The sequence below is a fragment of the Pelobates fuscus genome, chromosome 12 (assembly GCF_036172605.1).
Source record: "Pelobates fuscus isolate aPelFus1 chromosome 12, aPelFus1.pri, whole genome shotgun sequence".
NCBI lineage: Eukaryota > Metazoa > Chordata > Amphibia > Anura > Pelobatidae > Pelobates > Pelobates fuscus.
In genome coordinates, this window is record NC_086328.1 from 55,434,981 (window position 1) to 55,448,974 (window position 13,994).

The following is a 13,994-nucleotide window of genomic DNA, read 5'->3' on the forward strand; positions in this document are numbered from 1 at the left end:
ACACAGACTGATCCATACACACACACAGACTGATCCATACACACACACAGATTGATCCATACACACACACAGACTGATCCATACACACACACAGACTGACCCCTCCCCCCCCCCCCCCCCCTACACACAGACTAAATAACACTTACCAGCAGCTGTCTGGATGCCTCTGTGCAGAGCTGATCTTCCTCTCCCTGTCTCTCCCCTGCGCTGCTCTCTATGATCCTGGAGGAAGTCCTCCCAGCACACAGCGCCCTGGTTACTTCCTATCCCTGCCTGTCCCCACACACAGTGACCCCTACTGGCCGGTGCTGGTAATTTCCGTTTATACTGAGAAAAATACCTGCATTTGTATTGCCGGTATTACAGCAATACTGGCACTGGCCAGGAAGCCTCAAATACCAGCTGTGCCATTAAAATACCAGTTAAGTGGAATACTTAAGAGTAGTGTGTAAAAAAAAAAAAAAAATTATTATTTTTTTTTTTTTTTAAATGGGCCTATTCCATGGGCCTGGGCCTGGAGCTGCAGCTCCATCAGCCCCTATGTTAATCCGGCCCTGCTTGTCCCCCTCCTCTCTTGTTCGGCATCGACCAACACAGGCTACGGCCCCACGTTAGGCACCAAGCTGAAATAGATTATTTTGCCCTCTGTTGTATATTGTCAGTCCTAATCAATACGTTCAAGGTATAGCTCATGCATGAGGAGATAAATAATCACACTGACACGTAAAGTTCAGTAGGAAAATCCTTCTGTATTACTGGCAGTCTGGACGTGGCTTTTATAGCCATAAATTGTCACATTCAGCACATATACATTGTATAACCTAAGCTGTAAACATTTTGTTGGATTGTGTTGTAAGCTTTTCATTGGATACTTTTTTTTTTTTTTTTTTTTTTTAATTCTTTATTTTTGGTGTGCAGGTGAGTACATACAGTTTTTATACGCCACAACAGCGTGCATTTATATTGGAACATAGGCAGCAAGAAATTGCACAATATTTTTAAAAAAAGCATGTTGACAGATTAGACAGTAATGAATGAGTTACCATGAACAGTTTGCTAAATGACTCGTCTGGTTCAGCGCGCCTTAAGGGAACTGATTATAAGTTTAAAGGGAACTTCGCTGATGGGTTTAGATAGCAAAGTTTGGGTAACCCAGAGTACTATTCTGGTCATGTCGCAAGGCATAGTTTGACTTATTGTATACCAAGCCGTTAACTGACAAGTGAGGCTTGAATAAAGGTAGGTCGTAAATGAGTGAAACAAAGCAGACATATTAAAACGTTTAAACCTCGCTCTAGCGCTTGTTTTAGCGTGACCCTAACATGGATACGTTTTAGAGAAACGTCTCGATACCTCCTAATATAATATGATACTACCTAATGTCGTACCATGTGATGCCTGTAATCGTTATGTTAGTGGTGTTCGGGCTAAGAGTCCTTGTTTCATGGAAGGTGGAGTTGGACCTTGTTTGTCCCATAGATAATCGTTGACAAGCGTGGAAATAATAAAATAAAAAAAATAAAAGATAAAATGAACAATAAAATAAAAAAAAAGGAAAACAAAGCAGCAAAAATAAACATTGTCTAATAGGACAGGTATGTAAATAGTGTATCTTCAGGTACTGAGCCACTGAGGTCAAGCCCATCCTCCCATGTCTCCTCGAGTATCGGGAGTTGTCTACCTGTAGGTATGTATGGCATATGACGTGTCCGGGGTTTCTGTGCCTAGTGGGGGGCCTGTGTGATGCCCGGGTATCGTCGGATAGTGAGTGTCTCTGGGGATCCCCTATGGACATGGATATGGGTATGGAGGGCGGTGGGAGTTGTCTCCGCATTGGAAGCTAGGTGAGCTAGGTGAGGGCCAGATTCTTGTTCTTGATCTATGTTGTCGGGCAGAAAGGCTTGTTTGGGGTGTCCCCATGGTGGTGGTGAAGTGAGGGGTATGACAGTTCCTAAAGAGGGGCCGGCTGGTAGTGTGTGGTGTGTGGGTGTCATTGGATGGGGGAGTGCGGTCATCCGCAGAGAGGGGCTACTGTCCCCGGTTTTTCGTGTTTGGTTCAGGGTCAGTGCTAGAGGTCAAAGTCCCGGTAGTATGTTATAGAGTCCCAGTCTTTTCAAGTGGTGGACTTGGCTTTAGGAGCTCCCGCTTGCCTCCTGGGAATCAATTCCGCTGCGCCTGCTGTGCACCAAGTCTGTGGGGTCTTGTGTCTGTCCGCCGGAGTTGGTAGTGCTAGAGAGTCCGCTGGGAGCTGTAGCTCTCGTAGTATCACTGGTGCCTCCTGTATGCTGCGTATTGTAAGTGCGGTGTCTCCCTTGGTGATTTGTAGGGTATGTGCTGGGCCCCATCGGTACCTGATGCCGTGTGTTCGCAGGAGGGCTGTCAATTGTTGTAAGGATCGCCTCCACGCCAACGTCGCTCCTGATAAATCAGGGTAAAATGAGAGAGACATGTCCTCGAAGAGGTAGGACGGTTGGTCCCTGGTACTTGTCAGTACCGCTGTCCTGTCCCTGTATGTCTGGAACTGCAAAATAACGTCCCGTGTAGCAGTGGCAGGGGCCCCAGTGGGCTTCGGTATACGGAAAACTCCATCTATTGTCACCGCTTTAGCTGTTTTTGGAGTCAGCAGAGCTGTAAGGAGTCGCCTGGTAAGGTGGGGGAGTTCGGTATCAGGTATGCTGTCGCTGATGCCCCTGATCTTAAGGTGCCTCATGCGGTGTTTGTCTTCGAGTGTTGCAAACCTTAGCTCTGTTTGTCCTGCCAGCGTTTTCAGTTCTTGGACTTCTTGCTGCAGCGTTTGCATTTTGGTGTTGTGGAGACTTCCACGGTCCCAATGCGGCCTGTCAAGCCTTGCAGTGCGTCTCTGATCGAGGCAACATCCGCCGCGATCTTTGTATGATGTTCTGCCATTAGCTCTCTTATGGCTTCCATGCTTACAGGCGTGGTGGCCTTGGCCGGCGGTGAATGCTGCGTTTTGGCCGGTGGTGGCTGAGGGTGACCCGGAGGGAGTTCCTCCTCATCTTCGTCCGAGGATTCTTCGAAAAAATCAGAGCACCCGCCATGGGGCCTGATGCGCTGCAAGCCTGCCGCCAGAGCTCACCGATATCCATGCCCGGCACGGGCCTTTCAGGTCGGAGTTTTTTTGATTTTCGGCCCATTACGTCCTTCCTTCTAATGGGGTCCCTCTGAGATTCGTTTTGTCCGGTTAAGGGTGTGAATGGAGGGTATTTCCCCTGTCGCGGCCCGGAGCTCTTCAAGCATGCGACCGTTCACCTCCGCTGCTAGGCACCACCCCCCCTCATTGGATACTTTTAGTTGCTATGTGTCTTCTCATATCTTCCTTTGTTGACACATGGCTTATCCTTTATGATAAGGGTGTTTGTCTCTGGGGGAGGTATCGTCATTCTGTTGAGCTCAGCAAATTCCATAGCCATCGGTCATCTTAAAGCATAGAAAAATATATCTTTAAACACGGTATACAAAACATTGATTTTCAAAGTACTTGGTTTGGGTATTTAAGATGGAGAATATAAAAATGGCATTATCAGATCCTACACAGCCTTCCATCACAGTTGAGAATACAGGTCCGCCCACAGGGAGGGACAAAACAACCAATCAATCGGAACAATACACACAGACACTCCCACACAAAATCCTCCCCTCTGCCTGTAATAGGATTACTGAACACAATGGGTAATCTCATTATCACAGGCAGAGGACTACAGTTTTATAAAAAATATCACAGGGACCCCAAAACATACATATAAAGTATATCCTCAGAACCAGGGGATCTGGGTGAACCACATATCCAAAATTCACCCAGATCCATTCAGTAGTTTGGAAGATACAGTTTAATGCAGATTCCGCAGAACATATACAGATTATATAAAAAATAATTACTGTATAATGTGTCCCCTGTTGTATAGTTTAAAACTACTGCACAATGTCTTTGTGTGCCAAATACCGGCGAGATGGCACCGTGTAGAAAAGTCACAACAATGTCTGTGAGTTAAAATGGCTCCACAGTATGTCCCCAGATGGTTCTTAAAGGGCCAGTAAGGTCATACATAATCCATTATGCCCAAATATTGTACTTGAAGGGCCATATCTCCCAGGGACCATAATCACAGGGCAGGAGGCGAGCAAGCAGTCCCCTCCAGGAAACTGGGGCAGTTTCTGGTGCAGGGTCCAGTCTGCTACATTTCTCCCCTTTACCAACTAGACTAACAGGGTATCTGACCTCCTGCTGGTCAGTGCCCGTGTTAGTCCAGCAACCCACCCACGAAGCACAAACAGCAGTACAGCCCACCCACAATAAATAGTTACTGCATCTGGATGAAGGAGAAACTTGTTCAGGTCCAGGTGCCTCACCACGGCTGTGTGGGGGACTGGTAGGCTGCCTTGGTGGGTTGCTGAGTGGACAGAGACTAGGGTACTCTGCCCTGGTGCCAGCGCTACCCCGGAAGTAGCCTGGTTGGAGCCTGGTTGTGGGAGGGGGAGACCGACTGTCTCCCCTCTGGATACACAGCTCTGTGGCTGGGGGACAGGACCGACCGTCCTTACCCCTTGTGCTGCCAGTGCAGAGACTACGGTCCCATCTGCACTGTTGTGGGGTTTACTGTCTCCACTTGGTTGGCTAGGCTGCCGCTGGGGAGGGGGAACGAGACTCTCCCCTCCCAGTAAAAAATTCTGCAGCTGGGGAGCAGGACTGACCGTCCGTACTCCCTGTAGCTTGGGCGCAGAGACCACGGTCCCATCTGCGCTGGTGAGGGGCTTAGTGTCTCCCCTTGGTGGGCTAGGCTGCCGCTGGGGAGGGGGAACGAGACTCTCCCCTCCCGGTAAAATATTCTGCCGCTGGGGAGCAGGGCTGACCCTCCGTACTCCCTGGGCTATGCTTCTGCTGGGGAGAGGGGGTAACCAGCTCCTCTCCCTGAACTGTAGACTGCCGCTGGGGAGAGGGGATAACAAGCTCCTCTCTCTGAACCGCAGACTGCCGCTGGGGAGAGGGGGTAACAAGCTCCTCTCCCTGAACTGTAGACTGCCGCTGGGGAGAGGGGGTAACAAGTTCCTCTCCCTGAACTGTAGACTGCCGCTGGGGAGAGGGGGTAACAAGTTCCTCTCCCTGAACTGTAGACTGCCGCTGGGGAGGAAGGATGACACCTTCAGCTTTCTGTACCACACACTGCCGCTGGGGAGGAAGGATGGCACCTTCAGCTCCCTGTAACGCACACTGCCGCTGGGGATCTGGGCCGACTGCCCAGCATCCCTGTAGGGCCGGTAGAGAGACCGCAGTCCCATCTCCACCTGCCATCTGTGGGTCTTCCCAGGACCAATCCGTGAGGCCCCTCAACATTTGTGAGTAAGGGCCACCTGCTTCCCCACCTGGCAACTCTGGCTGCTGCTGGGGATCTGGGCCAGCTGCCCAGCATCACGGTGGGCCCAGTGGAGAGACCTTGGTCCCATCTCTACCTGCCTGTTGTGGTTCCTCACAGGACCAGTCTATGAGGACCCCCACTTCGGGTTCCTCCCGCCGCCTCAGGGAAAGACGGCTAACCTCCTCGGATGCAGCCTCTACTCGGCTGCTGTAATGCTCCTGCTGCTGAGCATACTTCCTCTCTTTCGCCAGTCAGAATTCTCGGCCCAGCCTTGTGTTTCGCTCGGCCATGACCTGGTTCCAGATCACCCGGCGTGTCTCCATGGGTATATCATCCCCATACTCGGCCACTCGCTGCCTCACCTCGGCCAGCCAATCATCTCCAGAGCCAGAACCTTCCATACTTGTCTGCTCCCAGGGGCACTGCACGAGTGCTAGCGTTGCCCTCAATTTGTAAATCCAAACAGTGTCTCTGAGCTGCTTTACCTCGCACTAGGACGCCATCCCACCGATTGCCACCAATGTAACAGATCGCCTGGCACCCCGACTGAGTACCTCCGTTAAAGGATGCTCCTAGCATTTCCTGAGGACTCCAAGCACTGCAGCAGACACCACAACCACCAAATCAGAGAAGCGTATAAATCCTCTCAAGCATATGAATGCTGTAGACAGTTGAATAGGAAACCATACAAATAGGTTTACACTCCTAGCAGTCAAACTGGAACAGCATACAATAAATCCTCCCCCAATAATGAGACGACACTTCACTTTGAGGGTTAAGCAGGAACTGAGGCTGGCACTCCCAGCCTGGTTTTTATTACAGTTGTTGAGAATACAGGTCCGCCCACAGGGAGGGACAAAACAACCAATCAATCGGTACAATACACACAGACACTCCCACACAAAATCCTCACCTCTGCCTGTAATAGGATTACTGAACACAATGGGTAATCTCATTATCACAGGCAGAGGAATACAGTTTTATAAAAAAAAATCACAGGGACCCCAAAACATGCAATAACCCCATATAAAGTATAGCCTCAGAACCAGGGGATCTGGGTGAACCACATATCCAAAATTCACCCAGATCCATTCAGTAGTTTGGAAGATACAGTTTAATGCAGATTCCGCAGAACATATACAGATTATATAAAAAATAATTACTGTATAATGTGTCCCCTGTTGTATAGTTTAAAACTACTGCACAATGTCTTTGTGTGCCAAATACCGGCGAAATGGCACCGTGTAGAAAAGTCACAACAATGTCTGTGAGTTAAAATGGCCGCCATCCATTGTTCTCACCATGTACTTCATCCATTGTTCTCACCATGTGCCTCTGATACATGAAATGGTGGTCACCCAGTAACTCCACAGTATGTCCCCAGATGGTTCTTAAAGGACCAGTAAGGTCATACATAATCCATTATGCCCAAATATTGTACTTGAAGGGCCATATCTCCCAGGGACCATAATCACAGGGCAGGAGGCGAGCAAGCAGTCCCCTCCAGGAAACTGGGGCAGACTCTGGTGCAGGGTCCAGTCTGCTACATGTGTGTATAGTGTGTATGCAGTGTGTGTAGTGCATGTAGTGTGTGCAGATTGTGTATAGTGTGTGCAGTGTGTATAGTGTGTGCAGTGTGTGCAGTGTGTGCAGTGTGTGTATAGTGTGTGTGTATAGTGTGTATATAGTGTGTATGCAGAGTGTGTATAGTGTGTATGCAGTGTGTGTATAGGGTGTATGCAGTGGGTGTATAGTGTGTGCAGTGTGTGTGTATAGTTAGTGCAGTGTGTGTATAGTGTATGCAGTGTGTGCAGTGTGTATGCAGTGTGTTTAGAGTGTGCATAGTGTATGCAGTGTGTGTATAGTGTGTGTGAATAGTGTGTGTGCAGTGTGTGTATAGTGTGTGCAGTGTGTGCAGTGTGTGTATAGTGTGTGCAGTGTGTGTATAGTGTGTGTGTATAGTGTGTGTATAGTGTGTTTAGTGTGTGTATATTGTGTGCAGTGTGTATGCAGTGTGTGTAGTGTGTGTGCATAGTGTATGCAGTGTGTGCATAGTGTGTACAGTGTGTGTATAGTGTGTACAGTGTGTGTAGTGTGTGTGCAGTGTTTGCAGTGTGTGTAGAGTGTATGCAGTGTCTGTAGAGTGTGTATAGTGTGTGTTGAGTGTGTATAGTGTGTGTAGAGTGGCGGGTGGGGGCCCTAAATGAAAATCCCCCCTCCCCCATCAAAGGTGACTAGGGTTCCCCAAGCCCCTAGTCACACACCCAAATAAAAAAGCTCCTACCTAGCCCCCTCACCCTAAAAAATAGTGGAGGGGAATAAAATTACTACCCTGTAAAGTAAAATTCAACTTACTATTCAACGTCTTCTTTTTTCTAAAATCTTCATTTTTCAGCCCCAAAAAAGGCCAAATGAAAAGCCATCATACCTGTTGAACTTAAAAATAAAATAAAAAACCAGAGCGCAAAACAAATTTAATCCATCTTCACCCATGGAGGGCTCTGCGCAGACTAGGGTATTAACATATACCCTATTGTTACAATTGTTACTTGAAAAGCATGAGGAATGCCGTTGGGTTACCACATGCTCATTTGTTATACCTCCATGCACTACAAAAATAAAGAATTTAAAAAAATTATAAAAAGAAATAAATAAATTTAAAAAAAGAAAAAAATAATAAATAAATAAATACAAAAAAAATGTATGCAGCTTCCAAATGAATCTAAAATGGATGCTGTCCAGGAGGTGGGGTCTGCTAGGGAGGGTGTGCTGCTGATTGGCTGGAATGTGTCTGCTGACCGTGAGGCACAGGGTCAAAGTTTACTCAATGATGACGAATAGGGGCTATGTTCGCCAGGAACTATTCGCCAGCGAACTGTTCGGTACATCACTAGTCAGAACCAACAAGAGATTGTAAATATCAAATCTATTTTTTGCCTTAGGTCTCATCACAAGAGGCAGTAGGCCTTAACGTTGTCAATTTTCACTACAGCTAGGTTTTTCGCCCATGCTAATTTGCATAATTGATTATAAATGTGTGACATCATAGGAGATACACTTTCTGGATGTTGTATAGCATCCCAGGGAGTGGCTTAAGAAACGAAAAAAAAATGGAAGGGGAGAATTCCCTAAATCTCAAAAAACAACTACTTACAATGTGTACGTGTAACAGTGTGTGTATACTGTTTCTGAGTATGTGTAATATTGTGTTATCGTATGTACACTGTTTTAATGATCTGTGTAGCGCACTGTGTGTCTGACTTTGTCTGGCAGCATATGATAGGATAATATATATATATATATATATATATATATATATATATATATATATATATATATATATATACTGTATATATCAAATGTGTGAGGCAGAGCTAAACCATTTGTATATGAAAATAATAAAATATTACGGCTTCAGCCCTTACTAAGAGTCTTCTTATACTCTTTTTGTACATGTGATGCTTTGCCAATCCACATCCAAGCATTCAGCCACTAAAGTCCACGCCTAGCAAAGCCACTTTTTAAATGTATCCCTTTGTTTATCATACTGCACCCAATGTACAGGGAGTGCAGAATTATTAGGCAAGTTGTATTTTTGAGGATTAATTTTATTATTGAACAACAACCATGTTCTCAATGAACCCAAAAAACTCATTAATATCAAAGCTGAATATTTTTGGAAGTAGTTTTTAGTTTGTTTTTAGTTTGAGCTATTTTAGGGGGATATCTGTGTGTGCAGGTGACTATTACTGTGCATAATTATTAGGCAACTTAACAAAAAACTAATATATACCCGTTTCAATTATTTATTTTTACCAGTGAAACCAATATAACATCTCAACATTCACAAATATACATTTCTGACATTCAAAAACATAACAAAAACAAATCAGTGACCAATATAGCCACCTTTCTTTGCAAGGACACTCAAAAGCCTGCCATCCATGGATTCTGTCAGTGTTTTGATCTGTTCACCATCAACATTGCGTGCAGAAGCAACCACAGCCTCCCAGACACTGTTCAGAGAGGTGTACTGTTTTCCCTCCTTGTAAATCTCACATTTGATGATGGACCACAGGTTCTCAATGGGGTTCAGATCAGGTGAACAAGGAGGCCATGTCATTAGATTTTCTTCTTTTATACCCTTTCTTGCCAGCCACGCTGTGGAGTACTTGGACGCGTGTGATGGAGCATTGTCCTGCATGAAAATCATGTTTTTCTTGAAGGATGCAGACTTCTTCCTGTACCACTGCTTGAAGAAGGTGTCTTCCATAAACTGGGAGTTGAGCTTGACTCCATCCTCAACCCGAAAAGGCCCCACAAGCTCATCTTTGATGATACCAGCCCAAACCAGTACTCCACCTGCACCTTGCTGGCGTCTGAGTCGGACTGGAGCTCTCTGCCCTTTACCAATCCATCCATCTGGCCCATCAAGACTTACTCTCATTTCATCAGTCCATAAAACCTTAGAAAAATCAGTCTTGAGATATTTCTTGGCCCAGTCTTGACGTTTCAGCTTGTGTGTCTTGTTCAGTGGTGGTCGTCTTTCAGCCTTTCTTACCTTGGCCATGTCTCTGAGTATTGCACACCTTGTGCTTTCGGGCACTCCAGTGATGTTGTAGCTCTGAAATATGGCCAAACTGGTGGCAAGTGGCATCTTGGCAGCTGCACGCTTGACTTTTCTCAGTTCATGGGCAGTTATTTTGCGTCTTGGTTTCTCCACACGCTTCTTGCGACCCTGTTGACTATTTTGAATGAAACGCTTGATTGTTCGATGATCACGCTTCAGAAGCTTTGCAATTTTAAGAGTGCTGCATCCCTCTGCAAGATATCTCACTATTTTTTACTTTTCTGAGCCTGTCAAGTCCTTCTTTTGACCCATTTTGCCAAAGGAAAGGAGGTTGCCTAATAATTATGCACACCTGATATCGGGTGTTGATGTCATTAGACCACACCCCTTCTCATTACAGAGATGCACATCACCTAATATGCTTAATTGGTAGTAGGCTTTCGAGCCTATACAGCTTGGAGTAAGACAACATGCATACAGAGGATGATGTGGTCAAAATACTCATTTGCCTAATAATTCTGCACGCAGTGTATACTGTAGCTGTATATTAGAAAATTAGGAAGATTGCCAGACAGTTTATTTAATTAACTTTTATTTTGTCTGAAATTGTTTTGCCATTCAGGGTTTCAGTCTAAGCTAGATAAGCTACAAAATTAAAATAAAAAGCAATTTGGTAAGTAGTAGAGATATTTTAACTTGCTTTAGAGTTAATAAAATAAGATGGCCACATCTTATGATTTAGCTATTGATTTCTAAGTATGATAAATATCTGTTAGAATCTATTTGTACTTTTTAATATTTTGTATTTAATAGTTTTTCAATTGTTTTCAGGTTAACATGGTGCTGCATCAACGAATTCCTCTTTTACCACGGCAAAAGTCTTTTATTCCTCCACAAATTCCAAATCCATTTGTGCATGAGCTATGCCTGACCCATATCAACAGAGTAAATGTAAGATGAAAGAAACTGTCTACATTAGTGGCTTATGTTTTACTGATATAACCTGTAACAACATCAGTGGATTTGTACATATAGTTTCACACATCCCCAGGAAACATCTTATTTCTACACATATTTTTGAGAACATAGAAAGCTTAGACGAAGAAAGAAGAAGTTAAAATTAAATGTAATCGTCTTCTTCCTCATTTAGAATAAGAAGATATAAGCAAAAATAAAGATTTGTGTACTGATGGTAAACTAGTAAACAGTAAATTTGTAAACTATAAGAATAAAAAAATAAATTGTACATTAGTTTACAAAGCACCCCTGCCTTATTGAAAGAACCATGGTTGGGAAGTTGTAATGACTAATTTTCACTGCATCTAATTATACGATTTTGCTATTTCATGAAACAACGTAATGCTTTTATAAAAGCTACTAGAGACATGTATTGCTTAACCCTTTCTTTACTGTTCACAAATAGCACCAAAGAAATATACACATTAAAAACAAATCACACAGGGTAAACCCTCCCCTCCCCCAATCAATCCTAAAATAGTTCCCTGCAGAACACTAAACACTACTCCCAGCACTTCCTCTTTCTTTGAAAACTGATTTATTTATAACATATTTTACCAGGAAAGATACTTTGAGATTTCTATTGTTTTCAATTATGTCCTGGATCCACAAAACATTGCATTGTTACAATAGGGTACAATAAAAAAATATATATTAATACACAATTGTAACGGCTACCCAGGTAGTGAGAGGGTATCAGCTGTTGGTGGCGTCCTTTTCCCTGGCAAGCTGCTGTGTAAAAGTAAAGTAAAGCTGGTATAATCCCATCCACGAGATCCAGAGGGAGAGTCAGGTTCAGCTGTAAAAAGAGCAGAGTAATAATCCACAATAATCTCCTTCCAAGAATGAGACGAGGCTACGTTTTGAAGGGTCAAGAAGAACTGAGGACTGGAACACCCAGCCTGCTTTTTATTACAGTTACACACAGACAGAACACACCAAGGGGGAGGCATAAAATCACCAATCATATACATGGTACAACCCCCACGTCCCCTCCCCTCAGATAACCATTTAACATAATTAACATGTACAGTCATTTATCCAAGTTCCCCAGATAGCCCCAGATAGCCCTCGTCCAGGGGGACCAACATATCCGAAAATCAGTCTATTCGGACAAATGGTTCAGGAGTTATGGGGTTCCAAAGTTTTGACCTACCGCACAGACCAACTAGCCGAAAATAGTTCCATACGTTTTGGCCTTGCGATCGGTCCCCGTTTGTACGGTGAAAAGATATGACATTCGTGCCATCCAGTCGAATCTCTATGGTCGCTAGAATCCCCATAGTCTATTAAGTCTTTCTACCGAACGGCGGAACGTTCGGTAGTTACAGTACGAATTTACGGAGGTCTGTAGGACTCAGCGGTGTTCGCCTGTTTGCATATCCGTTTTTAGTTCCACGCGAGTAATGGCAAAACACCGCTGTTCGTGCGCAAGATGGCCGCGAACACGTGCAAAGTCCTGAAATGGCGGCCACCCAGACACTGAGACAAAGGGAATGATTGAAAAGACACGGACAGTTTTAATACCGAATCCCAGCAAAGTAGTTAAACATATTCCAGGTGTCCATAGTCTCTGTACAGCGCAGTTAAAGAGCCAGAGAGAGCATAATAAGAATCTATTATGCCCAAATGCAGTTCTTAACGGGTATTATGTCCCGGGGCCATAGTCGTAGGGCAGGAGGCTAGCCATAAGTTTTCTACAATGCCCAGTGGCAAATGGCAGTTTGTCACAACAATATATACACAATTTAGTAGGAAATATATATGTTACAAATCGTTATTTGTAACTGGCCCTTTAAATGGAACATTGCCCTGCTTCCCTGGATTGTGGAGAAACCTAATGGCCAGCCTCCTTCCTTATGACTATGGCCCCTGGAAGATTGTGCCCCTGAAAACTTATTAACTTTTATTGGGTGTGTATGGTCCTTTAAGAACCGTCTGGTGACATATTGTGACTTTGCTGAACAATGCCCCTTTAAGTCTATGTCCCCAGACCTGTAAAATAACTTGTTCTTGGCTTTCCCCCACTTGGTTCAGTAAATAGGGCTTACTGAACCAAGTACCACACAGGCGGACCACCCAGAAGTTAAAGTGTGCAGGCAATTTACCTCCCAGGCTGTGAGGTTACTGCCGGTTAATTGTCGAGCGCTGGGTGGCCGCCATTCGACAGCCGAACACGTGGCGGCGGCCATTTTAGTCATTCGAATGCGGTCAGCGGTGTATGCTAAAGATTCTGTGGAACTAAAATCGGCTACACATTTTGCCGAACACCGCTGACCCTTACCTTCTCCCATACTGAACTTGCAGCTCCAGAGACTAAGTCCCGTTCGAAAAGTCGTTTTTCGGCATGAAATTGACCGACCGCACAGCCCAAATCTATGGAACTGTTTTGGGCAGGAAATTGTGCTTGCGGTCGGTCATAAAGGACTTCCAGCTAACTTTTGATCCACTGAAGGGATTTGCCTGATTTTTGGAAGTGTTTATGTTTGATGTATGCTGAGTCTGAATATGTAACTTTTATGGAAATTGAATGTATGGTTTTAAAGTTACAGTGTGTGTGTAAAAACTGTATTTTTATTGTATGTAATAATTGGTTTAACTGTTTATCTGAGGGGAGGGAATGTGTGGGCTGCACCAGATGTGTGATTGGTGATTTTATGCCTCCCCCTGGGAGTGTCCTATTTGCATGTAACCTCAATAAAAGCCAGGCTGGGTGTTCCAGCATCTGAGACCTCTTCTAACCCTCTAACTTGTAGCCTCGACTCATGTTTGTAGGGGACAGCTATAATCACTACAGGGATTGCTATGCTCTTCATACTCCCTTAGCTGTTGAGCTCTTGTAAGAGCTCTTGTTCCTGATCCTGCTTCGCTCTACAGAAGGGAGAGGTTCACCTATTGGAACCTGGAGCCTGGTCGTAGGTCCAGGGCGCAGAGCAGACGGCGAGATACCAGCCCAGCAGCGGTGGTTCGTGGAGTCCGCAGTGCTTATGGTGGCTGCGGTGCTGATGGTCCTTTGGTGAGCGCTAGGAGCATCC

General features: G+C 45.0%; 1 protein-coding gene across 2 annotated transcripts in view; it reads left to right on the top strand.

Moving 5' to 3' along the window:
- Positions 1 to 13,994, top strand: part of LPCAT2 (lysophosphatidylcholine acyltransferase 2) — a 1,632,697-nt gene that overhangs the window by 95,651 nt on the left and 1,523,052 nt on the right. For both annotated transcript variants that reach the window (XM_063438673.1, XM_063438674.1), the window contains exon 2: positions 10,774 to 10,893. In XM_063438673.1, coding sequence (XP_063294743.1) covers positions 10,780 to 10,893 — 114 coding nt within the window. In that variant the 5' untranslated portion in view covers positions 10,774 to 10,779. The remainder of the gene's footprint in view (positions 1 to 10,773; positions 10,894 to 13,994) is intronic.